Genomic DNA, 26,460 nt, shown 5'->3' with positions numbered 1-26,460 from the left:
TCAAAAAGAGAAAAATGGATACCAGCCAAAAGATGGGTTGGGGGAAAACATTAATGGATGTTGGCAAATCTGTTGTGCAGCTTTCCCATGTTACCAACTGTATCACTATTTAGAAACTCTGGGAAGATACCTTTCTGCAAATTAAAAATATGAGAGATTTGCCTGTTGCATCCCCTATGAAGCTAAATTCCTATTCCTTCACTAAAGCTGCGTAATGAAAGGTGTTTTATACAGCACAGACACCAGGTCAGTATCATCCCAGAATAAAATCCTGACTAAGGCAGTAACACACTGCACAGCAGGGTTTTAAGCTCTGACGAAAATAAAATAAAGATTTGGAGGCTCTGAGCAACCCCGGTCGGTATAAGGGGGTGGGGGAAGGGCAGCATGTGGTTTGGGGTATTTTCACCAAATGTTAAATCACACAGAATATTTCACTCGTCTCCAGTGTGAGATCACAACATGACTCCTCTGTAATGAATTCTTTATCTTGGCAGCTCTCCTGTTTTCTCCCAACAGTGCCTCCCTCTCCCCTTCTGGTCCCAGTGCCGTAACATATGGTAGTATTTGGAGAGCCACTTGGGCCTGGGAGCCGGCCTGGCTGCCCACACCTGCGCGCTCCCCGCCTCGCCGCTTGGGTCACGCTCCACCGCCAGGCCCAGAGCTTGCTCCTTCCTCCTCTTCAGGGGCACACTGAGAGCTGCCACAGGTGCTGCCATGTGGCCCTAGGGATTTGATGGGTCACTTGGTGCCCTGGGGACAGATGAGATGTGTCACTTGGTGTCCCTGTGAGCTCGTGTCACCCCAGAACTCCCCATGCAGCCTCGGTGAGGCTTCTCCTTTGGGTGGCCATGATGGGGACCACTAGTTGTCTCGAAAATGACCATGAAAGTACCCAAAGCCCCAAGAGAATGCACAGAATCCATCAGGTTGGAAGGAACCACAGTGGATCATCTGGTCCAACCTCCCACGGCATGGAGTTCCATCCAGATAGCTCTTGCCTATCTCCAGTGAGTGAGAGTCCACAATCACCCGGGGCAACCTATTTCAGTGTGCAGCCACCCACACAGCAAAGTTGGCACTCATATTCAGGTGCGACTTCCTGGGCATCAGTTTCTGCCCGTTGCCTCTTGTCCTGTGGCTTGGCATCACCGAGCAGAGCCCGGCTCCATGCTCTAACACCTCCTTTAGGTATTTACAGACACTGGAGATGTCCCTTCCCGAGGCCGAGCAGCCCCAGCTCCCCCAGCCTTGCCCCGTCGGAGCGATGCTTCTGGCGGCCGCCCCGGCCGGGCCCAGCGCTCCCCTGGCGGGCGGGCTCCGCCCGCGGGCGCCGTCTCCGTGGCGACGCGTGGGGCCGGCGGAGCTGCCGCCGCCGCCGTTGCACCGCCATGGGCCCCAAGCCGCCCAAGTCCGTCCGGGACACGCCGGTGTCCGGGCTGCCGAGCTGGGAGCCCGCGCTGGTGTCCGCCCGCCTCGAAGAGGTGAAGGCAGCCGAGGGCCAGAGCCGGCGGCGCGGGGGGAAGGGGGGAGCGGGCTGGAGGCGGCTCGGGCCGCTCTCCCGGCCCGGGGGTCGCGGCTGCCGGGGGCTCCAGGGGGGCCCCGGGGAGGTCCGTGAACGGTCCCGATGTGCGGCGGAGCCCCCCTGCCCCTTTGCCCCCCGCCACCGAGCGCGGCCCTGCGGGTTTCTTTGCTCCTCCTCTCCTCGCCACTTTCCTTTCGGGGCTCTGGGTGCCAAGTTTCGGCTCGGAGTGAACTTTTTATAAACTGCTGAACAACGAGGTTTGATGGAGGTGCTGACACAGCATTAACTGTAGCGTTGAAAATGTGAGGCTGTAATTTTCCTGCCCGAGTGTGTGCAGCTAAAAGGCACTTTTTTCCTTTTTATTTTTTTTTCTTTTACAGAGTGTGAGGATCTAAAGGCATATTTAGGTTTCCAGGTTCTGTGTAAGCAATGTAATTCTCATAAATCTTGACTTGCAAGAGAGAATTTGGTTTCAAAATAGGGTGGTAGTTTAGCAAACAATAATATTTATCTCACGTGTTTATCTAGCATGGCTTCTGCAAGTGAGACAAATTGCTTCCGTGGTTTCCTTGTTTTCTGGATTTCTGGATTCCTGTTGTGCCCTATTAAAAAAAAAAAAAAAACAAAACAAAAAAAAAACCACCAAAAACCAAAAAAACCCCCACAGTTTCGTGTTTTAGCTGATGCAGGTTTGTGTATTGTTGCTTTTTTTTTTTTTTCTTTTAAAATGCCAGCAGCACTGGTTATATATGAGGAACTTTTGATTCAGGAGGAGGCTTTTAAACTGGCTAATTGCTTTTCCCGAAAAGGCCACAGATGTCCAAAAATCTCTTAAATATTTACTTGCTTTTACTTTTACTTGGTGGTAACCATATAATACAATTAGCCAAACAAGACCACTTTTTGAATAGCTTAGGCTATTTTTTCCCATTTTCCCCTAGAACACAGATTTTTCAGTAGAGTTCTAAGATGCTTGAGCCTTTTCTTACGTGTGGATCTTGTCCCTACCCTTGGGAAATGTCCCTGAAGCATAACAATGGGGGTGAAGGTTCAGTCTCCTTTACCTACTCTGTTCCTCGTCTTCCTCCAGTGCTTGCTTACTAGCAAGGTGCCAATTAGTGATTATGTTTTTTATGGTGGTGTTTATTGTGGCTGTGGATATTGTGCAGTGAATTCCCTGAACAAGGTGTTTTGTATGCTCTGCTGCCTCTACACGTAGTTTATTACATTTCTTAAATGCAAACCATTATATTGCAGTATTTTTAAAGGTAGGAAATAAAATGCTCAAAAGTTAGGAAATGTCGAAGTTGGTATTATTCAGGACCACTCATGAGGCAGATAAAAAAATGTTGAATGTTCACTGAATGGGGAAAGAATTCTGTAGGGAAAGGTATGTGATCAACTAATTAAAGATTATCGTAATTCCTGTACCCATGGGGGCTGACTTGAGATTCCTTGTTTCCTTAATTCTGGTATCATCTGACTGCTTTCTGCTCCAGTTAATTTCTGTTCTTGTTAAGCTAATTTCACTTTCTCTGCCATGCTGTTCACAGACAGAGCCTTGGGAACTTGGGAAAAACTGTCCCCTTGCTGCGGTCAGCTTGAACTCAGGCCTCTGAGATGCTGGGCAGCCACTGAAATTTGTTACTGCAGGAGTGTTCTTATTCAGCTCTTACAGTCATGGGCAAGAGAGCACTCGGTGCAAAACTGTCAAATGCCAGCAAATCTCTTCTGAGCATGTGTGAATCAAGATTCATCAAGTGTGGCCAAATGTGGGTGTACATAATGTAAATAAACATGCTCTGTAAAAGCAAATCTTTGACACAAGTACAGCTCTGCTGCCAAATTTAATTCCTTCCTCTTGAACACAGAGAGCATTGAATATCTTAACTACTTAATCACATAGGGGTTTTTATTAAAGGATAAACATGATTTTTAAAAATCAAATCTCATTCTGCAACTAGTCTAACCACACTTTCCCTCGCCCCACTCAGCCTACCCCAGTAATCATGCAACATATGAAGTTTAAACTCAAATATATGAAGCTCAAGAACTGAAAGCAGTCTGTAAAAGAGAGTGTTGAACAGCTTGAATTTTTTATCTCACCAGACACAGTGCACAAAACTTATTTCTTACTTGTCCTCAGTATTGTATATGAAATGCCATATGAATTGGAAATTATTTGGGAGATGACAGGAACTCCTATCAAGTAAATAAATGTCTCTCCTCATAATTCATATGTTAAGAATTTTTAGATCTGCTTGTATCAATTTGAAAAATATTCTTTCCCTTTATTGAAGGCAAAGGGAATTTACTACAACTGGTCTTAAATTGTACCAGATAGACCGAGTGGTGAAATTTCACATTTTAATGTGTTTATGACTTACACTATTTTATTAGTTCAATCTATGAAAAGCATTTTACCAGTGCTGTTAAGATTTTTATGAACGGGTATACTAACTAAAATATGATTTAAATGGTATTTACAAACCAAATAATTGCTTTTACTAAATGCACTGTGAAAACTGGCAAACACACAACTTAAAAACACATACAGAGGAAATATGGATTTTCCAGAGCCTCACATTATAGTTTATATATATCTTTCTTGTTTGTAATGTGCTATGCAGAAGAACATGGAGGTGCAAACTGTATTTGCCTTTAGATATTTCTCATCTATTTTGGTTGGTCTCACTACAGAATTAAATTGCAAATATAAATTAAGATTCTTAAGTAGTTTTAAACTTTGCATGTGCTAAGTAGTTAAAGGGTGACATTTGCTAAGTGAATGGTGAATTCTGGGCAAATACAGCTCTTAATTGAAATAACTGTCATTTATTATTTGTTCTTACTAACTAGTATAACTAAGCATAGCAGTGGGAAGCCATGTTCTGTGCTGATTTTCCATCTGTATGATTCCTCTCATTTCATTGGCATTTTAGGGCCTGAAAATTGAATTTAAAATCTTGTGAAACCTCTAAAAATGTTCTGAATAGGATAGCTCTTCTTTTGATTGCTATTCATACTACTTCTTCTTCAGAGAAAAATTAATGTTCTGTTGAGCTTTGATATTCTCTCACTTGCCCATGTTGTACAGCAAAAGCTCAGGCTCTTAAGAACAAAAGCCATTAGTAAATGTGGGTGTGTCATGAGCAATGGAAGTGGGTCTGAAGATTTCCAAGCAGCAATGTCCTACCTTGAGGCTACAAAACTCCTGATAAACAACCTTTCGGTATAATGCCAATTGTATTTACTGGTTTACAAGCTCACTCATTGTTGAAAGTAAAGAGTGCTAGCCAGAGTTGCTACTACTCTAATTGTTCATAAATTACTAATATGTTTGATGATGCTCAGATTTTTTGAATTTGAGTTTTCAAATGTTTCTTCTCAGCCCTTACAGGTAAATTTGAAATTCTGGTGCAATGAAATGAACTTATTGGTTGTTGTCCTAAGGGAAAAAAGATAAACAATCAAAGAAAACAAACACACAGCCCACCAAAAAAAAAAAAAAAAAACAAACACCAAAAACCAAACAAAAAACCAGTAAACCCCACAACAGTAAGTACCACAAAAATAAAATTACATATACCCGGATTGTCTGGAAATAGGAGGAGGGTAAGATGGCTGCTTGATGCTTTTCTTGGCCAAAGAGATCTAGAAACTGGTACTGAAAAAATAAACAATATACCTGACTTGTTCAACTGTCTTCCCTAGAACAGCTGCCCTTTTGTGTCTAGGAAATGAAGCAGAGAAAACAAGATATGTATAAAAAGGAAGAAAAAAAATGGTGTGCTACATCTGCTTTTTTCTTCAATGTGAATTAAAGTTAGATATTTTCTTAACATACCTATGATATTCCAGTACTGCTGTGATGAAGACATGCAGGCTATGTGTACTGGTTTTTAAGAGCAGGGAAAAATCACATTACAGAGGAACACAGTGGAGCCTTGAGAGCAAAATCGTGAGAAGATGAGGCACTTTCTGTGTTTTGTGAAAGCAAGGTTTTTGGACAGCCATTTGCTGCTTACATGGAGCTTCCAAAATTAGGTTGATCTTGCGGATTTGGAGCCTCTCCAGCTGAGGGACATAGAAGTTTCCCGCACAGATGGTTATTTCTAACACCGAGAGCCTTTGGTGCATTTCAACACTTGACATGGCCAGGAGTTTTAAAACCAGGCCTGTGTCATTTGTAGCAATGGTTGTCACTGGATGTTTTCCAGTGAAAGTGATCTGGCCTGCCATTAACTGGAGTTTGTTTCAGATTGCTTAAGCAATATTCAGTTGCCAATGCCACATTTCCAGCTTCAATTTTTTTTTTTTTTAATTCACATTTCAACCAGCATTGTTGATTCTGTGGGATATCTGCTCCCTGCATTTTGGTCTTCTTTGTGCAGTTTGTAGTGCTCATATTAAATTCTTGAACAGCTAGTGGCAACCTCCCTAGACTGTTTCCATGATTTTCCAGTAGTTATTTTTATGGTTTTTTCTATCCTGTTCATTAAGCTGGGAATGTCATTTGAGGTAGCCTTAGGGTCACTAATCTATCCTCTTTCAGATCCTTTCTCAAGCCTTCATACTACAATAACATTTGAAAGAATAAAACTAAGTAGAGGAGCAGTTGTATATTGAGGGAGAAAATATTTTTAGAGTAACCATATACATTTTACTACTTTTCCTTCACATTTTTATGTTGTGATTTTAGGTGGTGAGCTGTAGAAACAGGGTCTGTTTCTTCTCTGTGCTTTCAGTGCCTTGAACATTAAGGGTACTGTTACAGGATCAATAATATAAAGGCAGTATTGCAAAAATATTAGATTTTTAACCTCAGAAAATAGTCTAATCAATTAAACACCTTAAGCCGTGTATTTATGCTGCACATTGACTATTGACTTCAATTCATGTTCTCAGTGTGCAGCTTTTCTGAAAAAAGATCTTTAAGGGCTTCAAAACTGGTCAGTCTAGAAATAGATGACATGCTATTAATGACTCCAGGAAGTCTAGATCATTATTGGCTGCAAAGATGTGTGTAGCTACTTTGAATATTTACTAGCTACTTCCAGCTCCCATTCCCAGGTGTTGCACTTTTTTAAGAAAAGCTGTTTCTTTTCTTCATTTAGCTCTAGTGAGGTATAGGCTGTCTCTAAAAATAATTAATTTTTTGTGCAAAAAATCTTGTATCTAGCTGCATATACTTCTGTAGAATTAAGTAAGGATATAATTTTCACTACCAGTTCAGTTATCTTGTAGAGGCTCATTCCATGTACTTTATTTTAATGTATTAGCTAATGGTTTGCCTATAGTATAAATATTCTCATAGCTGTTCCATGGAGCAGCTTTATCACCTTGTTTCTTTGAAGCAGAGCATTTTCAGTGGGGAGAAGGTGTGGCCCACTGATGATAACTTCTTCTTGGGTAACAAAAATCTGGAGTTGGATAATTTTGTTTGCATAAGTCCTGTTGTGTTTTTTTAAATACTCATTTTGCAGAAACAGGACCTACCCTGATGTTTTGCTTTGGTGCTTTGTCACAGGCTGCTGAGAAGGAGGGCACCACAGTGGAAACAAGGAAAATTCCCTTTGTTGGAAAGGCTTGTATACTTTTGTGAAGGAGGGTCTCATTGCTCAACCATAACTCTGAAAATGCCTGGGAATTATATAGGCTAGAGAATAAGAATTTGGAGAAGGAATCTGAGGGTGGAAAAAGCTTGAAGTGGCATCAGATAATTAGCAAGGAGACAGAGGACAAGAGCTGGTGAACAAGTCACAGGTGGGAGCAACATTAAGACAAGTGGTGTAACTCAGGAAAAAAGAGTGGAAAAGGAAGGAGATATTAACTAGGAACAGTTGTGACCGAGGGGTGGAAAAATAAGAAGAGAGATGACAATAAGGAAGACAGGTTCCACAGACATTGTTGTTGCAATGTTATTAATCGGTGCTAAGCAGGTTTAATTTGTGGGCAGCAAGCTATCAGCATGTTTTAAGGAGGAACTAAAGAAAGCAAATAAGGTAGGGTTTTAGAACTCTCTGATAGATTTTTTTTTAATATATGTGAAGAACTGCAGGAAGTTGTAGGAGTAAACTCTGTATTGCTGCTGGACCATTCTTACCGCAGGATCCTGAGTAGAGCCTGACATTCCTGATTCATGCTGCTCTTGAGCTGTCAGCATCTCTCTGAGAGACTTATTGGGCTTTATTTCCCTCTCTTAGTGGTCCTCACTGAAGTGGGCAGTGTAGTGATAACAGTTGCTCCATTAGCTTATGCCACAGGTAGATGGTGTTTCTAAAGATTCTGTGCCTGCTGGTCAGCATTGGCAACACCAGGATACTGCCACATGAGAACATTTCAATCTCAGTTCTAAGACCCTAGAAAATTATGCATTTCCACACAAGCATGGGCATCTAAATACTTCCTGTTCAAAGAATGCTGAAGTTTTACTGTCCAACTCTTGTCAGGTATACAGTGATAGCTTTAATCCAGATTAGCTGCACCTCCTGTGCATGTTGACAATATTGGAATACCTAGAGCTCTTTCACAGTGCTGTGCACCAGTAGCTATCTTGCAGCTTTAGGCAGAAAGACTTCAAATGAAGCCAAAATGAAATTCAGTGTACTTGATGCAGTCCCCACTACTGCTGCCACTTCTCCAATGAGCAGTATCTGCTGCCCCAGTGCAGCTGGGCACTCATAAATTCCACCATGTTTGCACACTCCTAGACCATCCGTGATATGCCTGATCTCTCCAGCACTTCATAATTTTAAAAACTTGAGGTTTATTTTGTGCTGCAATAAACCATCAAGGAAGTTCCTGATGTGTGGAGCTGTAGGCACCCTTTTGGATTAGCTATCTGATCTGTAGCCACTTGCAGTTTCACTTCATGACCCAGGTGATCTTTACATCTTTTTTGTTTTTCTGAATATTCTGTGGTTAGAAAAATGGGGCATACTCATGTGGTGTTATCCTTTGTTACCTTGAGTGTTTGACAAACTGTTTCCTGCCGTACAAGCACGCACTGTTTTGAAACTTAAGTCAGCTATAGCTTTCTCCCATCCCAAGCCGTCAGTTACACAAATTGCAGACATTTGGGTAGGCTTTTTACCAGCTAAGGAACACGTGAATAAGGGTACTATAAAACTGGAAGAAGATGCTTCTCTTACCATTTGAGTCTTTTTCTTAGAATGGTCCTTTTCCTCACTTTGCCATAACTCAGCTCAGGGTTTGTTCCTATTCCTATTCTACAAGGACTGTGTGTGTAATATAAATATATTAAAACATTCAATATCCTTAAGTCACCACCCTGTCTTAAATCTCTTAAAATCTTTCCTTGCTATGATGCACACCGGACTGTGTGGTCCTGATTAATGTGACTGTCCTGGGACTGCCTTGATCTGACTGAATCTCTTTCCGTGTTTACCCTTATGCATCTGTATTGGTAACCTTGCAGTTTACACATGCAGACATCATTGAAAAAAAAAAACAAAATTGGTGATTCCTGTACATCACAACCATTACAAATGCTCCTAGTTCAGCCACCACTAATGCTGATAAAGAATACTTGAGAGTGAGATGTAGAATTGCTGGAGGTAGTGACTCACTCTGTGAAAGGAATTCCAGTAGTAATGTGAAAGACAGTAACCAGTAAAAGTTGCTTAAGTTACATAATTTTTAAGCTTTTGTGGATGTACATCTCTAAAGAAAATTTTCCTGTCTTCTCTTGTTCTGCATTTTTTTAGTGCTGAAAACATTTTTATACATTACAATAACGTGTATGCTACCCCAATTGTTTGAAAACTGCAAGTGTTTTTAACTTATCAATATCGTAGTGTACAACTTGGCATTGGTAAGTAATTTTTCTATATTCAGAATATTTAGTGAAACCATGCAAGAGCCATACTATGCATAAATATACCTTCATAAAACAACATAAAAATTATGCTACGATGTACAGAAAATAGTATCTGGACATTATCTAATTCACAGGATGAGGGAGCTGAAAATTGCTATTTTTTTTCTACATCGAATAATCACAATAACACATATATTCAAAACTCACTTCTTGTTTGCTACCTGAACTGTCAAATCTGCAAATGCCATTTAAAAGTTAGTACATCTTCGTGAGATGCTAATGCATCATTTGCGTGCGAAAAACGTTTTAGGCTGTTTGTAGGGATTTGTGTTTTGTGTAGCATAATGCTGCCACCTGATGGCAGAAAGAATTGGGACAAAGTAGTAGGGGCTTTTTCGAGTCTTATGCAATTTCAGTGATTATTACAGTGATGTTTAATATGTCTTAAAGTGACATAAAGCCATTTCAAAGATTACTCTTTGAAACTGCAGAGAACTTTTGTTGTCATGAGTTTTAATACCTTAAATATTTTATTTTGGGATGTAGGATGACTGGAAACCTAGCATCGCTTTCGTTGTTGGAACCAAGATTGAGGATGAAATCCACACCCAGGCCCTGGCTCTTGCTGTGCAGGTGCCACTGCGAAAGCTCTTCAGCGTGGTAACATGTGAAGACATTTACAGACAGGTATTTCAAGAAAGTAACTTTTAATAATGAAACAAACTGTAGATGTCACTTCTAGATCCTGCCTTCTTTGGTCTGTGGTAAGGATAAACTACTCTGTGGAAGTTTCAAAAATTACACCAATTCATAGAATCATTAAGGTTAGAAAATATCTTTAAGATCATCAAGTGCAACCTTTGAACACCACCTTATCAACTAAAGCACAGCACTAAGTGCCACACCTAGTCATTTCTTGAACACTTCCAGGGATGGTGAGTCTACCACCTCCCTGGGCAGCCAGTCTAATGCTTGACAACCCTTTTTGTGAAAAAATTCTTCCTGATGTCCAGCATGAACCTGTCCTGGCACAGCTTGAGGCCATTTCCTCTGTCCTGTCACTTGTTGCCTGGGAAACGAGGCTGATGCCCACCTTGCTATGACCTCCTTTCAGGGAGTTGTAGCAAGTGATAAGGTCTCCCCTGAGAAATAGACTTCTCCAGACTAAAGAGCCCCAGCTCCTTCATCCACTCCTCACAGGACTTACTCTCTTCTTACCAGCTTCATTGCTTTAATTCATAGGAGTTAAAAATGGGAAAAGAAAATCTTATGGTGTAAGCTGCTCTGTTCCCTGTAAGTGAAGTATTGTTACAGATTTTTCTTCAAGGTGCTGATCAAAAAAAATCCCTCCCTAAGGTACAGAGTTGCCATAAGATGATTTCTCACTGTTTTGGAGTGTGATTGTAGTGTTTGCAAAAAGGAATAATGAGTGAAGTACTTTGGGTAATGAATGCTTTATTTACTTGCAGATCGCAGAATCTGGGCGTCAAAAGGGAAAAAAGGCAAAGGACGTGCCTATGTACCATGAGGTAGGTTAAAACAGCTATTGCAGAGTCAGTACGCTTTTACACTGGAGTGTGTAGAGCAGTGTGGTTTTGTTATACATTCTTGAGTAAAGGCAAATTTGTTGACTCTAGCTGTTAAAAACATTCAACCATCTAGATACTTAAACTGCTTTGTTGTTGTGATACCAGCAATATTCTGTCAGACTGCTGATTAAGTGATGATAAAATCTGTTTTCAGGGATAAGAGTTTCATTATTGAAGAATATGTTATATGGTCATATTTTGATGGTGATGTCTCAAGTTATGGAAAACCTGCCAGACTCTTCTGTCTCAGACCCTCCCAATAATTTCGAAACTTATACCTTCATTTGTGGGTATCCAGTGCCCTATAAGAAACACTCTTCTTTGTGCTAGTACCCATGATAATCTCAGTTTGATGTAACCTGATTCATCTAGTGGGCTATGTCAGCAGGGTTTGGAATCATGCTTTGCACAAAGAGTACTTCCTCCTACCCTGTTAATGTTTTACTTACAGCTTGTGAGAGGTGATAAAATCCTGTGATTAATTAGAAGATAGTTTAAAATTTTCTCAGGTAGAGTTTTATGGTCCTTACAGACCTAGAGCGTAAAGAATTTTGGATCCCTCTAAAAAGACTTTGTTTGTGTTTTATTTCTGCAATGACTAATAAACTTTTTATGTGTCTCAGGTTTTGGTGGACTTTATAACAGTACTTTTTAGCTGCAGTCTGTTTTTCAGTAATGCCAGGCTACTATCTGAACAAGTCCCTTTGGAATTGTTTCCCACTGAAAGGACTGTGAATTTTATGCAATTAACCCTCTTCATTTAGGACTAGCCTCCCAGGCAAACTCACCCTTATATTACCTGGTATGTAAAACTTCTTCAGTCCTACTTGACAGAAGGATTTTGAAGTCTAGCTCTAAGCAGAAGCTTTGTATGATACCTGTATTTAATTACTAAGAGCAATTTTACTTGTGAAGTGACACTTATTAAATTCCAGCTGTCAGTGCTGTGTCTCATTAGCTACTTACTTTACTCCTCAAAGACATTTTTTCCTCCCCTCCTTTAACACAGAATATAAAATGCCTGTTCTGACCTTTTGCTTGGACTCAGTTTCCGTTCAGGCTGTAGCAAATTAAAAGATCGATCATGTTGCCACAGCATTAAGATCCCACCTCTCTGGGCAGAGTTTGTTCCTGAATATTCACATACATTCCATGTGCAGTTTGAGCAGTCAAAGCTTTCACTGCTTCCACTAGCAAAGATAAACAAATACAAGGTTGGCACAAAATACAGGGTTGTGAGAAGTTCTGAGAGGAGCATTTCTATCATTGCCACATACAGTTCTCTGTGGCAGGATTAAACATGCTGCCATTTCCACAAGTTTCCATATTCATTTTTAGAGGTATTGTGAGTTTCATGACATTCAATGGTCTTTGAACATCTGACGTGAAACGTGTGTGAATTTGGGACTAATGACATGCATAGTAATGTGGTTATTATTGGTATTAGTAGTAATATAGTTACCCATGCCATTGGTCTTACACTTTACATCCACTGAAATGCAGGGGTTTTAATAAATTTCAGTGCAGCAGTCTGCAGTGCCTAGAAGTCAAGAACCTTTAACAAATGGCTCATAATACATTGCAAGCTAATTATATCATACTAAAATAATTCCTGCTGTCTGCTCTAAGTTATTCCCCTTCAGGCTTTCTATCATTTTATTGTTTTGTATCTCATATCACTCTTATTGTACAAAGTGAAAAGGCTCATGGCAGGGTTTATAAATATGTAGCTAAAAGATTTCCAAATCCAGGAGAAGTAGGTATCCAACACTTTTCTGACTCTTACATGACTTGATGGGGATAGGAGACCTGTTGGTAATTTTGTACTTAAGCACTTTATTGAATGATGATAGGCTGATTCTCTCATAAAGATGCTGAGGAATTTTTTTTCCTTTATATATGAATGGGAAAATGTTATGCTTCCTGTAATATATCAACAGATTTCATAATTTATCAATGTACAATTTTTCTGACAAGACATACAACTATCATCAAGGTTTGTATTTTTTATTGTTTATGCACCTGTTTGTTGGGTCAGTTTTCTACTAAGGTTAATAACATTGTGTAATTAAGATATTTTGCCACTACTAAATATGATAGTGCTGTTAAGATCTGATTGTTGAGAGATGCCTCTGCCCAAATTAAGGTGCAAACAAGACCATATGCCAAAGTCAATGGTACAGATTTTATTTGACAATTAATTAGAAATAGAAGAGAGAGGGGGGGAAAGAGAGAGAGTTCAAGCAGAAAATAACACCACCCATGGATCCAGCAGCATCCTGTTAGTCCTTCTTTGCTCTGGGCTTTTTGGTGGTGGGAGGTCCCAAGGTCATTCAAAGCTTTTCATTATCTCTGCATTTTAGCAAAGAAAGAAGTTAATGCCTGTTGGCTACACAGTTGTCTTATGCTATTGGGTAAATTATACCTCACTTCTAATACTGGTTAGTCTGCATGCTCAGTCTTTCTCTTTTTTTGAGTTGGTGGGTTTCTGGGATCAGTGTTCTGATTTAATACCAGACCAATGCCATGTTAATGATTTTTTTTGTCTGATACAGTTAAAAATAGACTCATCCTTATATCTACTGGCATCTGTTGTCTCTTTTTTTTTTCCTTTCTTCATTGAATATGAAATAGTAAGGACTTTTAAATTACATTATCCAGGATCTTGTAATCCCACCTGGTTTATGTGAATTATCTTTGATATTCACATGTGATGAGTAAGCAAACATAATATTTCAAGTCACATGCTGGAACTTTAAATATTTAAACAAAAGATAATACAAAATTTTGACTACAAATTGTTCTACTTTTTGTTATCACTGAGTGAACACAAGACCTGTTTGATTCTCCTGTTCCAGATCTGCATGACAGATTGTTTTCATACAAAACCTCACTTTATTTTACCTCCTTGCTGACAGGAAAGCAGTGTCAGCTCAGAAACTTCAAACCTGTGGATGGAAAGCAGGAGAAGCTCCAGGCTTACTGTCAAGATACGTAACAGCCTTATCACTAAGCATACTGAGATATCAAGTAGTTGTGCAGTTTCAAGAAACAAACCAAAGAGATCCCGAAACTAGATCCTTCTTTTGCCAAGCTGCATAGTTTTGCTATTAAAATCCAGTTCAGTTGAGTGCTTGCATTTAAATCTTAATTAGCTTATGTTTTGTACAGCTCATTTAAAGGACTAAAAGGTAATTGGTTAGAAATAGAATCTTACTGTTTAAAAATTATTTATGTTTTAAAATTATTTATGTTGTACATGTTTGGGGTTTTTTCCTTTGGTCTTGTTGTTATTGTTATTGTTATTTTTCCCCCTAAGATTGTGAGGCCATAATCCTTGAGAAATTACATAATGTTCACAGTACTTCTTGCCTTAATAGGCAATAGATTGTAGCAGATACAGAAGAATCCTTGAGTTTTCTGGGTGTACATGAAACAGATTCCTCTTCTGTCACTTCCCAAACAAAATATATAACTGAGATATTAAGAACTTCTGTAAGATCATAAAACATAACAATTAACAAGCCCAAGTTGAAAAAAGTGAGATAAGTTTAGCCTGGAAACAGTGGATGTAAAGCAGTTTTCAAGCATTCCTGTGAATTTGTGCTTTGTTAGGAATGTGTAGAGTGTAGATTTATGAAGGAAAGGTTGCTGCTGGTAAGATTATTTGTAGCTCTGATCACATTATGATGTAGAGAGAAGGTCCACTTTAGATTGGAACTGAGTGTGTGTTTCCTGGGATAGGCGCTCCTGCTATATCATGAAATTTTATATATATTTGTGTTTTCTAATATGTATAATTATATTATTTTTATATGTAATTATAGTTAGGTAGTAGATATATTTAAAATAGATGTTTTTAAATGTGTATACGTCTGTAGAATTATTCAAAACTACCTTCTATTACTCACCCCAATTGCCTGAATTTCATTTTTAAAATGTTAAGAATAGTTGTTCTCTTTCTAAATATCTTTCATATCCTCTCTTCAGTAGGTCTTATATACCTCATACCTTTCTATTACCTTATATCATTCTATTGTCTATGCCTCTTTTTTAGACTCTCATCATTGTGTCTAACAATAAGGAGGGTAGCACTAGGGATGTGGAGTATGCATTTATTTGTGTTCATTATAATAAACTCCTAGGGTAGAAAAATCAAGAATGTTTGGTTTAGGTTGATGAAAGGGGACTTTCAATGTCAGAGACATAGTGCTTACGGGAAGGAATATTTTCACCCAAGTACAGGCTCAGAAGAGTTGTCTGCCACAGGCAGAAGAGCAAACCCAGTAGTAGCCAGGATATGGGGCACTTAAGAAAATGGTTTAGTCAGGAGTGTTTTTAAGAAAGCCTTTTTATTTCTTGTGGAAACATATAATCAAAGCTTTCCTGTTTTTGTGTAAGTGTATAGATCTTGACACAACACCATAACAAAGGTTGTGGTCAAGATTAGGCTTTCTCAAAAGTAAAGATAGCCTTATCGAAACCAAACCTCACTCTATATATGCGTGTCAATAGAATTCTATTCTTAATACAAGTTAGAAAGATTTTGTTTTCATTCCAATTGAACGAAAATAATTTTAGAAAGTGGTGTAAAATGGAACAGCTTAGGTGCCAAAACTTATCTGGTGTCATTGTTTTCATGAGAGGGTTTGACACTAGAAACAACCTTGGCAGCCATGCTGAATGTTTAGAAGGATAGAAAGACTTAATTTTATTTTTCATTCCAATACAATATAAATTTCACACTGCACTCTTAAATGTCATAATAAAATGGAGCAGTTCTCCAGTCAGCCTTTGTCAAGTGGTATTGTGTGGATGCAAGTGAAGAGAAATTTATTGCAGAAGGACTTGGCCCTCACACTGTGTGGATACAAAGGGGTTTAATATGTACACTTGGGAATTGTTGTTAAATGAATATGCCTTTTAGGCAGGTACTGGCTTCAGTGAAGGTTAAGGGACTTTAAATCCTGCTGTGGGCATTATCTACTCAACTGTTTTCAGCTCTTTTCTATCTGTTACCAGGCTCCTACCAGTTTATAGTACAGAATATAGGATATTTCATAAATGATCCACTAAATGAGGTGGTGTATTTACCTGAGTTATTTAGTGTCTTATCTTCTGAGGAGGGTTTATCTACTCTGCCTGCTGGTTCCTGGTATTTAGGTTGATCTACTTAAAAGGATGTTAGGGAAAGAATTTGTTAATTTTGCTTAAGCATGTCTTTGCAATTGTCAGAGCATCTGGTGCCACTGCATGATCAAGTGGCCTATGTAGTTCTTTAAGTTATCAAATTGTATGGCTTCCATTCAGATTTAATTATTCCATGGGAGGAAACCATTGTTTCTATGAACCAAGCAGTTCTATAAATTGTAACTGTTCACTGTCAGTTCGGGTGTCTCCAGTTCAGTATCCCTTTCCAGGAGCAATGTGCCATGTTAAGAAGTACCAGCATTTCTAAATGTTACAATTGGGTGAAAAAGTCTTGAGCTTGAGCAGGAAATTGACCTGTGTTTTCTAATTTTGTTTCCTAAAATCTAAATCCTAAAGCGGTCATGTTCTGTTATTTACATGAGACAATTGACGTGCACATCTTCTAGTTTCATTTCAGAATAGTGACTCTTCATAGTCCTAAAGCTAGGATTTTAGAAACATGCATTGTTATTTTATTACTGTTAGTTGTAATTATTTGACCTGAGACCATTCATAATACTCAAATTGTTTTCAATTTATTTTCTAGGGAAGACAATTGATTACCTTTTGAAATTCATCTACCTATCTAAAATTTGCTTTAGGACACTGGTGAGACTGGGTTTCCTTCACAGATTACAAGAGTTCCTGCCTACATGCAAATTGATATCAAATTTCTGCTTTTTCTGTGCAGGTTTTGTTGAGATGTCTGTGTAACTAGAGGAAACAGCAATTATGTCTGTGAGAATGTCATCCTTGAAGTGTTAGAGGGACTCTCTGAAGTAGCCGAAGGCAATGCTGTCTTCTGGGTTTTTGTCATCAAAATTTTTGGGAGATGATAATAGGTTCATTAAGGACCATAAAGTGTATGACATTTTTCTCAAGTAGAGTAACTAATCCTAGAATCCTTTGTCTCCAAATTTAAAAAAAAAAAAAAAAGCTCAAAGCCCTGTTGCAAAGCTGGACCAACCAAGGTGGAAAGATCCTGCCCAGTTTTCTGGTGCCCAGTCTACAAGGCCATTGGAACTACCTGGCTTAGAAAATTCTTTCAAGATGTAGCTGGATGGCTTCTGCCAGCACAAGGTTTGATGACGCAATTTTATTTCTTAATCTTTTTGTTCCACCTCTGATTGGGTTCTCTTCCTAGCCAGATGCAATGCTAGGGAAGCATGACTAAATCTTTTAGCTTTGTGGTGTTCATTGTGTGGATTCAGTTGGTTGAAATTGCTGGAGACAATTTACTTCTCAGAAGCTTAAAATATTCTGTACCATAATGGAAAGATTTACTGAGCAGATTCATCCCACTGAAATGTAAACATTTCAGGATTTGATCATAGCAATATATTCCTTCATCTGAGCACAAATCACAACAGACTGGCCTGTCCTCTTTTTCTAAAAGGGTCTGGGTTCTTTAGGGGCTCTTCTGAAATCACTTAAACGCTGTTTCAAGTATTACCCCCCAATCAGTGTTAACAGAAAACAGATATATGAAAGGTCATGTGAGAAAACCTTCCCTGAGGTCTTCCATGTGCATAGAACTCCTTCCTGAGATAGCAGTGCTAATGCCTGATCTTTCTGATCACTGGATATTTGTATCCCTTAAAGCAGTTGGGTTTTCATAGCAGCTAATGGTCAGGGAGCCATAGGACGTGTACTTGCAAGATGGTGAGAGCTCCTGTATGAGCTCTCTATTAAAACCCTCCTTATTTTTATTTTCTCTTTAATGTATTTTCTCTTTTTGACTGAAATTAGGTTATTCACCATTTCTGTTTTTCTTAAAACACATATTATATGAGTACTTGACATAATGCTGGACATGTGTGTTAGAAAATTCTCACAGAGCATCCCTGAGATTAAATCAGTTAAAATATCCCCTCAGGTTGCAGATTTTCTGTAGAGAGAGGTTTAGAGAACAAACTTTCTTACAATGGATAATTCTAATAGGTTTCTGCTAACCAGATCAAGCTGTGTTGTGTTATGGCAAAAAACAGACTCACTTATATGAGTGACAAGTTATTTTTCTAGAGCACAAGCAGCCATTTACTTCTGTTTTGAGAAATGTTCTCACAATAGAAAGGAAAATATTAGCACATGAACAGCATTCATACTTGCTCAGTATTGCTTCATTTTAGTAGGTTGAGTTGAAAAGAACTCTGTGGGGTACAAGGAATCATCAAATCTTCTTTAATTGTTTTCACTCTCTGGAATACATCTTCAATGAGTAACAAAGATGACTTACTTGGCTTATCTTAGGTTTACAGTCTACCTTGTGGATACATAAGTGTTACATGGAGCTCTGCTCAAATATGCTATTGATTTATGTGAGTCCTTAAGATCTCTTTGAACTGTGAGTCAGTAATTCAGTAGTGAAAGACAATGATTAAGCAAGTGGTCTTTTGATATCATAGGTGGGAAGAGGTTCTGAGAGTTAAAATGAAGTTAGGTGAATGGTGTAATTTGAGAAACTGAATTCTTTCAACACACTGGGGGTGTCATCTGAAAAAAAAAAGTTATTTCAGTTAGCTCAGATCCTTCCTGGTATTTTTTTAAAAATGATTGTTTGTAGTATGCTTTAGTCAATGAAATGACAATGGCAGAGTCAGAAGTATTTAATAGTATACGTAAAGAAGACTTCTTTAGAAAAACAAATTATAAGTATGACACATGCAGCTTTTGTCCCCTACTCTGTCTTAAAATTTGCTTGTGAAGGACTCATAAGACTGACAGCAGATTGTAATAAGTCAAGACCACTTTTTCCTGTGCTTCTATTATTTTGTTCAGGAAAATATATCTGAATAGTAATTACCAGTTTGGTCGTGTAATCCATAGAGCCTCTTGACTGATGACTATCCTGCTTCAAATTAACTTGAACTGTGTCAGCAACTAAGGGATTTTCCTTATTTGGTTCTTCTAGGAACTATTATGTTTCTTTTAGGAAGTGTTAGATGAGTCTGAGGCATATGTGATGGTCTGGATTTCTTACAATTTCAAGAACAAGAGGGAAGACTGGGCTTCACTCTTGGTATGGGAGAACTGCACTGTGAAATGGGCTGACCACTGTTCATAGCAAGCAATGTTACTGCTGCCAGGTAGTAATAAAGCTGTGAAAGTTTATAATCTAATTTATCTTTTCAGAAGGTTTTCTGATTATAATTTGGCAACAACAATTGTTCTGTATCTTGAAAAAGAGGCATTTCAAAGAGAGATAGCACAAAGACTCTGGCTTGAAATGTTTCCCTAACTTTTAAGACCTATCTCCTATCATGGCGCTGACATCTGTCAGTAGTGTAGGGTCACTTACAAGCACTCATGCAGTGTTTAGGTGGCTCCAAATACATGCCCTTTGCACCAGACAGCTAAATCTCTGTGTGCTTTGTACTGCCACCATATGAGATCAAATACTGCATCACCAAAGCCTTTCTGCACTTCACCAGTGTGACCCCTGCTGTGTGAGGAATGCTAAGTTTCCTCTTGCTTTAGAGGAAAAGAGGCCCTACCTAACAAAGTTTGTCCATCCAAGTTTCCATGGTTTCTCACATAAGAAAAAGATCATCCCTGGTGGGATGAAGTATAGCCAATCTGTAACAAATCCACTTCGTAGTAGCTGAAAAACTTCCTTCGGTATTCCTACCCAATTTTTGTCTTGAGGTTTTTGCTTGGTATTTTTTTTCACTTGGGGCTCTGTAGATTTTTAACTGTTTATGTGCTTGCATAACTCACAGGACCACAGATGAAGTAAATATGGATGTGTAATAAATTTAATTTTTTTTATCTACTGTGCATGGATTGATCGATGTTCTGTCTTTAGGATTGGTTTTAATTTCCTCCTGCATAAAGCATATTTTGCATTTCTGCATGAAAAGGTATTTGCTTTCTTTGTATTGCCAAATACAGTAGTGCACTCATTCTGTCTTTGTTTTATTTGTGTGACCTCTTTCCACAGTCATGGAATGTATTCCTGTTAAATGGTTTTAGTTATGCTTCTCATGGCTCACATAAGACAATTTGTCCTTCCTACCCACTCTACTTTATCAAGTCTCTTCATTCCTGTATTTTCTATCTACAAAATAGGTATAATTATTATGCATTGCTTTTGACTGGTGAAATGCTTTAAAATTCTCAGGAAGAGTGGGGTTTAAGAATCTAAGCACTTTTTTCTTCTTCCATGAACAATAAATCAGCAACTACCATTGAGCTGAGTTACTATATATACACTTTTCAGGAATCCTTCCAGAATCCCTCCATTTCCTCTCTACTGTGTTTCAAGAAATGTGCAACTCATCTACATTAGACCAGTGAGAAGCATGACTTTCCATAGGTTGTTAACATCAGTTCTGAAAAAAAAAAACAACTTTATGAGAATTTTTCTCTCTGAGGGAAATTGCTGATATGATATTTCTACCAATGTCTTTTTCTTTCAGAGCATTGATTTGTGTGCCTAGCTCTGGGTGACTATTTTTTGTTGGAATAACTGGTAGCTCCTAGTGTGCCCACAGTATCTGGTAATTTTTAAGTCTTGTTCTTAACATGTCCTTGATTTTCTGCTGTGGCTCTGATGTCAGTGGGTCTTTCCAGAAGCCTTCTATGATTGGCTTGTTGAGCTAGTGACCAGTCTTACTTTGAGTACAAAACATGCAAAGCAAAACTCATCTTAGTCATGATGTATCTTCCTTTGTGTTTGTAAAGATCATTAGATTTATTTGTGTTGCAGGAGCAGGATTGTTTTGGAAGGGCTTTGAAATGCATATGTTTTGGTTTGTCTCCCTGTTATGCAACTTGGAAAATATTTGAATTTTAAGACATTTCTTTTTCTGCTCCTTGCTTTTGTTTGCATGAAACAATGATTTGGCATATAATGGTCTGGATTCTGATTTGGCTTTGCTTTATTCAGAGAAGCATTTTAGTGGCTACATTTAGGTGAGAAGTGAAAATTTCTAAACTAGGCAAGAATCTATGAAAGCTCAAAGCTAATGGTGGTGTTTGCATTAGACAAGACACAGTTCAGTGAGATGCAGTGTGCACCTTCATTGTCTCAGTATTAGCAAGCAAAATTGACACCATATGTGCCCAACTGTAATTGCTCCATGAGGAGAAAAGAGAAACATGTCAGAACATTTGAGTAACACCTAATTCAGCCCATGGTTATAAATAAAGCTGATGGTTGCTTAAAAACAAAAGTAAGAAAATATTATGGTTATATTATTCCTCAGCAGCGCTTCCTACATAGGTGAACTTTATTACAGACACAACACAAGTGAAAAGAAACATATAACAACTTTTTAACGGTATTTTTATGTTATTTTATTTTTTTCGCAGTAAATAAAGTGGTTATGAGGCTCCAAGGAAAACGGCCCAGATGTTAGTGAGTTGTATGAAATTTAGTGGAAACAAGCTGTAAAAAACATAGTCATAAAACAGCCTGTCAATGCCACACATCTGGACAATGCAGCTGTATGTTCCCGCTGCTGTCATCACCCTAAGAAAACTCAATAGCCTTATTTCACCCCAATTAGGCTGCATACCAACAGAATCAGAATTACACAGGGAGGGGGTGTGTTTTCACCAAGACAGACCCTCTCAAGTTCCCTTCAAGGAGTTTTTATCTTTCATTTAGGGCTAGTCCCTCAGACACTGGTCACTTTGTAAACAGTACTACAAACTATTCCCCTTGATTTGCTGTCTGTTAGGTGCTTTTTAATTTATTGCTTTATAATATGTAGTTGCTTAATGTTGTTTCTTTGTTTAAAACCTAAAGAGAATTACATTTTCCTGTGAGAACTCTGTGTCTGTTGACTTTGTCATAAATCATAGAAGGTTTTTTCCATTCTAGTTTTATCGCATACTATAGCTGAAATAACTTTATTTGAGGTCTTTGTAACCAAAGAATAGTGGTGTATCTTACTGATACATTGTTTCTTCTGGAAATGTGGCCATTTCAACCCACACATGGTACAATGTCAGGTAGCACTTCCTCATTTCAGCATGCCAATAAATATGAGTCGAGTGCAGTATTAGTGCTATGCAAGTAGTAGTTTTGTTGTGATTTTTTTTTCCCTTTGCAGGTGATGGAATTAGCCAAAGCCTTTCTGGACCAGGGTGAAAAAATTCCTGTAACACTAACTGGAAAGCTCTTGAAATTTCAATTGCTTTGTCTCAAACAGAAGGATCTTCAGAGAAGAGAAGAGGAAAAGAAGGTACTATAGTATGGCCTAGGAACATTACATTTTTGAAGACACTTCTGTTCTATGGTGGTGATTCCATAAATCCAGCTTTCTTCTCATCTTTGGCTTTCTAGAACTGCAATTAAAGAGAAATGTGATTAGAAATATTTTTTAAAGTTGATTAGATTTTGTGCATGAAGTTCTCAATTACTCAAATGTTGGTGAGAACATGAGGAAAAAAAATAAAAACACTATGGAAGAAGTCTTTGCTAGAGTGCGAGCTAGTAAGGGCTTAGCTGAGTGTTAAGACCAATAGAAAATGGAGCTAGGAACAGGCTTCTGCTGAATGTATCCCTGCTGAAGTAAAGGCAGGAGAGGTTGTTACTTGGGAGTTATCAATGATAGACACAGAGCAGACTATGGCAGAGTTCTTGTTATGAATCTCCTCTCTGGAGGGAATTTGGAGAAGTTATCTCTTCCATCTTCCGGCACTAAGGCAGAATAATATTTACATAAATTATTCCTGGCAGATGTGTGTTGAACCTTTTCTTAAAACTTTCCAGTGCTGTATCTTTGCTTTTCCATGGCAACCAGTATTATTTCTGAACCGTCTCTGCAATGTGAGCATTTGTAAAAAGTTTGTGATCCTACCAAACCTAATCTCATTTAAATCTGTTTGAGTTCTCCCTATGTATGGGGACAACATTGCACTCCATTCGACAGAAATCTTACATATTTAAGTAAACAAACCCAAATATGTGCCATGGTTGTTCGTTTTTGGTTATGCATGTTCCTCTCCTCTGAACTCTCTCAAAACAGTACATATTTTGAAGTCCACTTCTCAAAACCAGGTACCACATTTTCCAGTGTTCCCAAAACTTGCTTCCATTTGTCTCTCAGGTCGTCACTACTAGCTCCAAGATTGTCTCGGACAGATTGCTTATTTGTTCTAGGAAGAATTTCACCAAGCTTGCACAGAATCACAGATCAGACCTCTAATTTATTTCTAACAACTTTTGGAGTTGTCAGTGGTACATTTCAACAACTTACTGAACAGTTGGTTTTGCTATAGTCCTTTTCCAACAAACATTCATGAAACTGAAGAAAGTCAGTTAATTATCAGAAAGTCATACAATTGCTGCAGGAAGTTTACCCTGTTAATTGATCAAAAACTATAGTTTGGAGTGTGATGATATTGAGACCTAAGCAGTCTGTGCATGTAAAAGATGTAAGCAGAAAATAGTTTAATGGATTTTGTATAGCTGAAAAATCTGTAAATTTCTTTATCAATAGTTTTACTTGTAGGAGATGTTGGTGGATGAAGTGTAGCACACAATCACAAGAACATTAAATGCTGGGTGATTCCATTAAAATTGTGTCCTGTTCCCACAGAATTCAATTTATTAGGAAATTATAATTTAAAGCATAGAAATATATGAAGAATATGAGAAAAATAATGTGGTTTTAATCTGAAAAGAAATTGAGAGGCTGAAGCTGTAGAACAGATTGTTAATAGTGAATTGAGAAAAAAATGGCTTTTTTCTTAGATAGCAGTCAATTCTTATTGGTAAACTGTCAAACAAAACTTTGAAGTTTCATGGCAATTCAATATTAAAATGGAGTCCTTAGAGCTTTGATTTAGCAAAATTAGTCTTGTAACTGTAATTTTATTCCCTGGTTAATTGGAGGATAGTCAATGTTGAGGGTTGAAGAGTCTTTGGCACTTACAGTTACTTCTCTGTTTTAGCCAAACTGTCTGCAAAAGTTGTCACCTCCTTTGAATTGTATCTATATCAATGTGTGACAGGCAAACACAAGGGGAGCTGTTGAAGGACAGTCAAGAATTGGAAGGCTCTTGGATATGAGGATGCTCTGTAGTACAGAGAGGGCAGAAACTGACTTCTAATTTAGAGTTCTATCTCTAAATTGGCTACCATAGAATTTTTAATCCTTTCCAACTAGCTTGTACAATACAAGTTGTGTTGCCAACAATCTGGGTGTTGAAAACAGGATTTTACTCACAAATCAGTTCTCAGAAAGCAAACATATTTGTCCATGGGCCTTTTTCTTAAATAGATACCACTTAATAGACTGGATCAGCAGAACTAATACAGCATGTAAACATCCAAAAATAATGCATCCTGTGTTTCATTAGGAGCAGGAGCTTGTCATAAATTGACAGGCATAAATATTATGCAGACGAGAAGTAGTGTATCTGAATTAGAAAACTGTTTTTGAGGTAGTAAAATTTTGAAATGTGAAGCTTAAAATAACAAAATTGCAGAAGTTAATGGATTATTAGAAACTCCACAAAAAGCTGCACCTTGTAGGGAAGGAGAAATATGACAGTGAAAGGAAAAGGAAAGAGTCCAAGAAAGGAGAGGCTTTTACTTTCTAAAGTATTTAGGTCAAGTAATGTTCTTTATTAGAATCTTGGCAAGTCCATAAATGTCTCTGCTTATTTGAGAATTACTTAAAATTATGCAGACATGCAATAGATCAAGTTGATTGTGAACTATGTGGCATGATGATTGTATCTTCTGTTTGATGTGTTCATCAGCTTAGAATTCAAAGAAGTACTATCAAAATTTCTAATTTGAAATGTCAAAGGTGGAACAAATTTGAAAGAAAATAATGAAAGCCTCAAAATCCTTCATTACATAGTAGAAAGAGTTTCAAGATTCTGTCAAAGACATTTCTAAATTTTACAGAAAGGAAATTCAAGAAGGAAGGGAAAAGCAGGAAAAGATTTCTGTTTTGATTTTGAATTTGAACTAAATACAACTTCCACAGCTGGAAAGTCTTCTTTTCAGCTGTATGTAGGGAAAGCAACTATATAGAGTTAACTGCCTTCTCTCATTTGCATGAAGGGCTTTCCTAATTGCTTTAAAAGCCTTTATAGTGACATCCGCAGGATTGTAACTGTAAGTTGTTAATATTTTTATTTTATTTTATTTAGCTTTTTAATCTTGAAATATAATTTTCCATGGTTTGAATGTAGTATTTCTGCTGGGCAAAAATAAGGTGGACACTTTCTTGCTCTACAGAACCTACTTTACCCTAATTTTTTTTGTTTGTTTTTTTTGTTTTCATATCAGAACAACCCTCAATTTTTTTGGATTTATAATGTGAGGCTTTGGGACACTTGATCTTTTTTCGTCCTGTACTCTTAAATTATTAGGAAGAGCTTTATGTAGGTGTTTTTGTTTGAAGATAATGAGAATGGCTGAGTAATATCCTGTGTGAAATGAACACACGACTCTTGGTTTTAATTTACATTAGACAGATATTTACATCAAAGAAAAATAGTGCTGGTACCATTTTACACCATAGTCAAGAGTGTTAACAGAGATGTTAAAGATATTAACAGATACTGAATTTTTGCCGTATTTCCCTTCAGTCCAAGGAAGATTTCTGGCTGATGCAAATGCTGTAGTGTAAGTAACTACAGCACAGGGTTTTTTTACTCATTTTTCTACCCATACGCCTTTTGTTAGTTTGGTAGGTATAATATATACCTACCTCTTGAAGTTCCTTTTTAATGTGAAGTCTTAGCATTATGACTGAGTAAGAGCATATAAATAAATGAATGTGTGTTTGAGTAGGAAAAAGCAGGGTGTTCAAGACAGCTCCACCACATGAATATTATAGCAGCTGAGAGGGAAAAGTGTGAAAATAAAAAAAATTGAACACCTAAAGTTTTACAACAGTCTGACCTTTGTTCTGCACAAAGGCTTTAATGAGAACTTCATTTATTCATCTTGTCAGGCAGAACAGCAACAAAGAGAAAAAGAGAAAGCAAGAGAAAAAGAAAAAGATAAATCTCCTGATAAGGCAAGTGGAAAAGATAGTAAAGGAAAAAAGTCAGTGACACAATCCCCTGTTAAAAAGGACACCAAATTCAAACAACGGGGAGAAGTGGAAGTGAAAGACAAATACATTGGTATGTAAAATATGATTATATACTTCTGATAAGCTTTTGGAATACTTAGTTTTGTTTCATGTTGAAAAGTCAAGATCTATTTGGCAATATCAAAATTTTGCCACTTTGCATTTGAAGAGGGCACTGTGGATTGTGCAGTTCAAGAAATAAAATCCAGATAAGTTATATGCGGCATGTCAACATCAAAATGTATGGGCATATGTAAGACAACA

At 37.9% G+C, this 26,460-nt stretch overlaps 1 protein-coding gene across 2 annotated transcripts in view; it reads left to right on the top strand.

Moving 5' to 3' along the window:
* Positions 1–1,344: 1,344 nt before the first annotated feature.
* Positions 1,345–26,460, top strand: part of SPAG17 (sperm associated antigen 17) — a 95,790-nt gene continuing 70,674 nt past the window's right edge. For both annotated transcript variants that reach the window (XM_038134760.1, XM_038134771.1), the window contains exons 1-5: positions 1,345–1,484; positions 9,915–10,055; positions 10,838–10,897; positions 22,207–22,338; positions 26,074–26,248. In XM_038134760.1, the coding sequence (XP_037990688.1) occupies positions 1,392–1,484; positions 9,915–10,055; positions 10,838–10,897; positions 22,207–22,338; positions 26,074–26,248 (601 nt within the window). In that variant the 5' untranslated portion in view covers positions 1,345–1,391. The remainder of the gene's footprint in view (positions 1,485–9,914; positions 10,056–10,837; positions 10,898–22,206; positions 22,339–26,073; positions 26,249–26,460) is intronic.

This window comes from Motacilla alba, chromosome 1, assembly GCF_015832195.1.
Source record: "Motacilla alba alba isolate MOTALB_02 chromosome 1, Motacilla_alba_V1.0_pri, whole genome shotgun sequence".
NCBI lineage: Eukaryota > Metazoa > Chordata > Aves > Passeriformes > Motacillidae > Motacilla > Motacilla alba.
The sequence above is the reverse complement of the archived record's forward strand: the minus strand, read 5'-3'. Positions and strand labels throughout refer to the sequence as shown.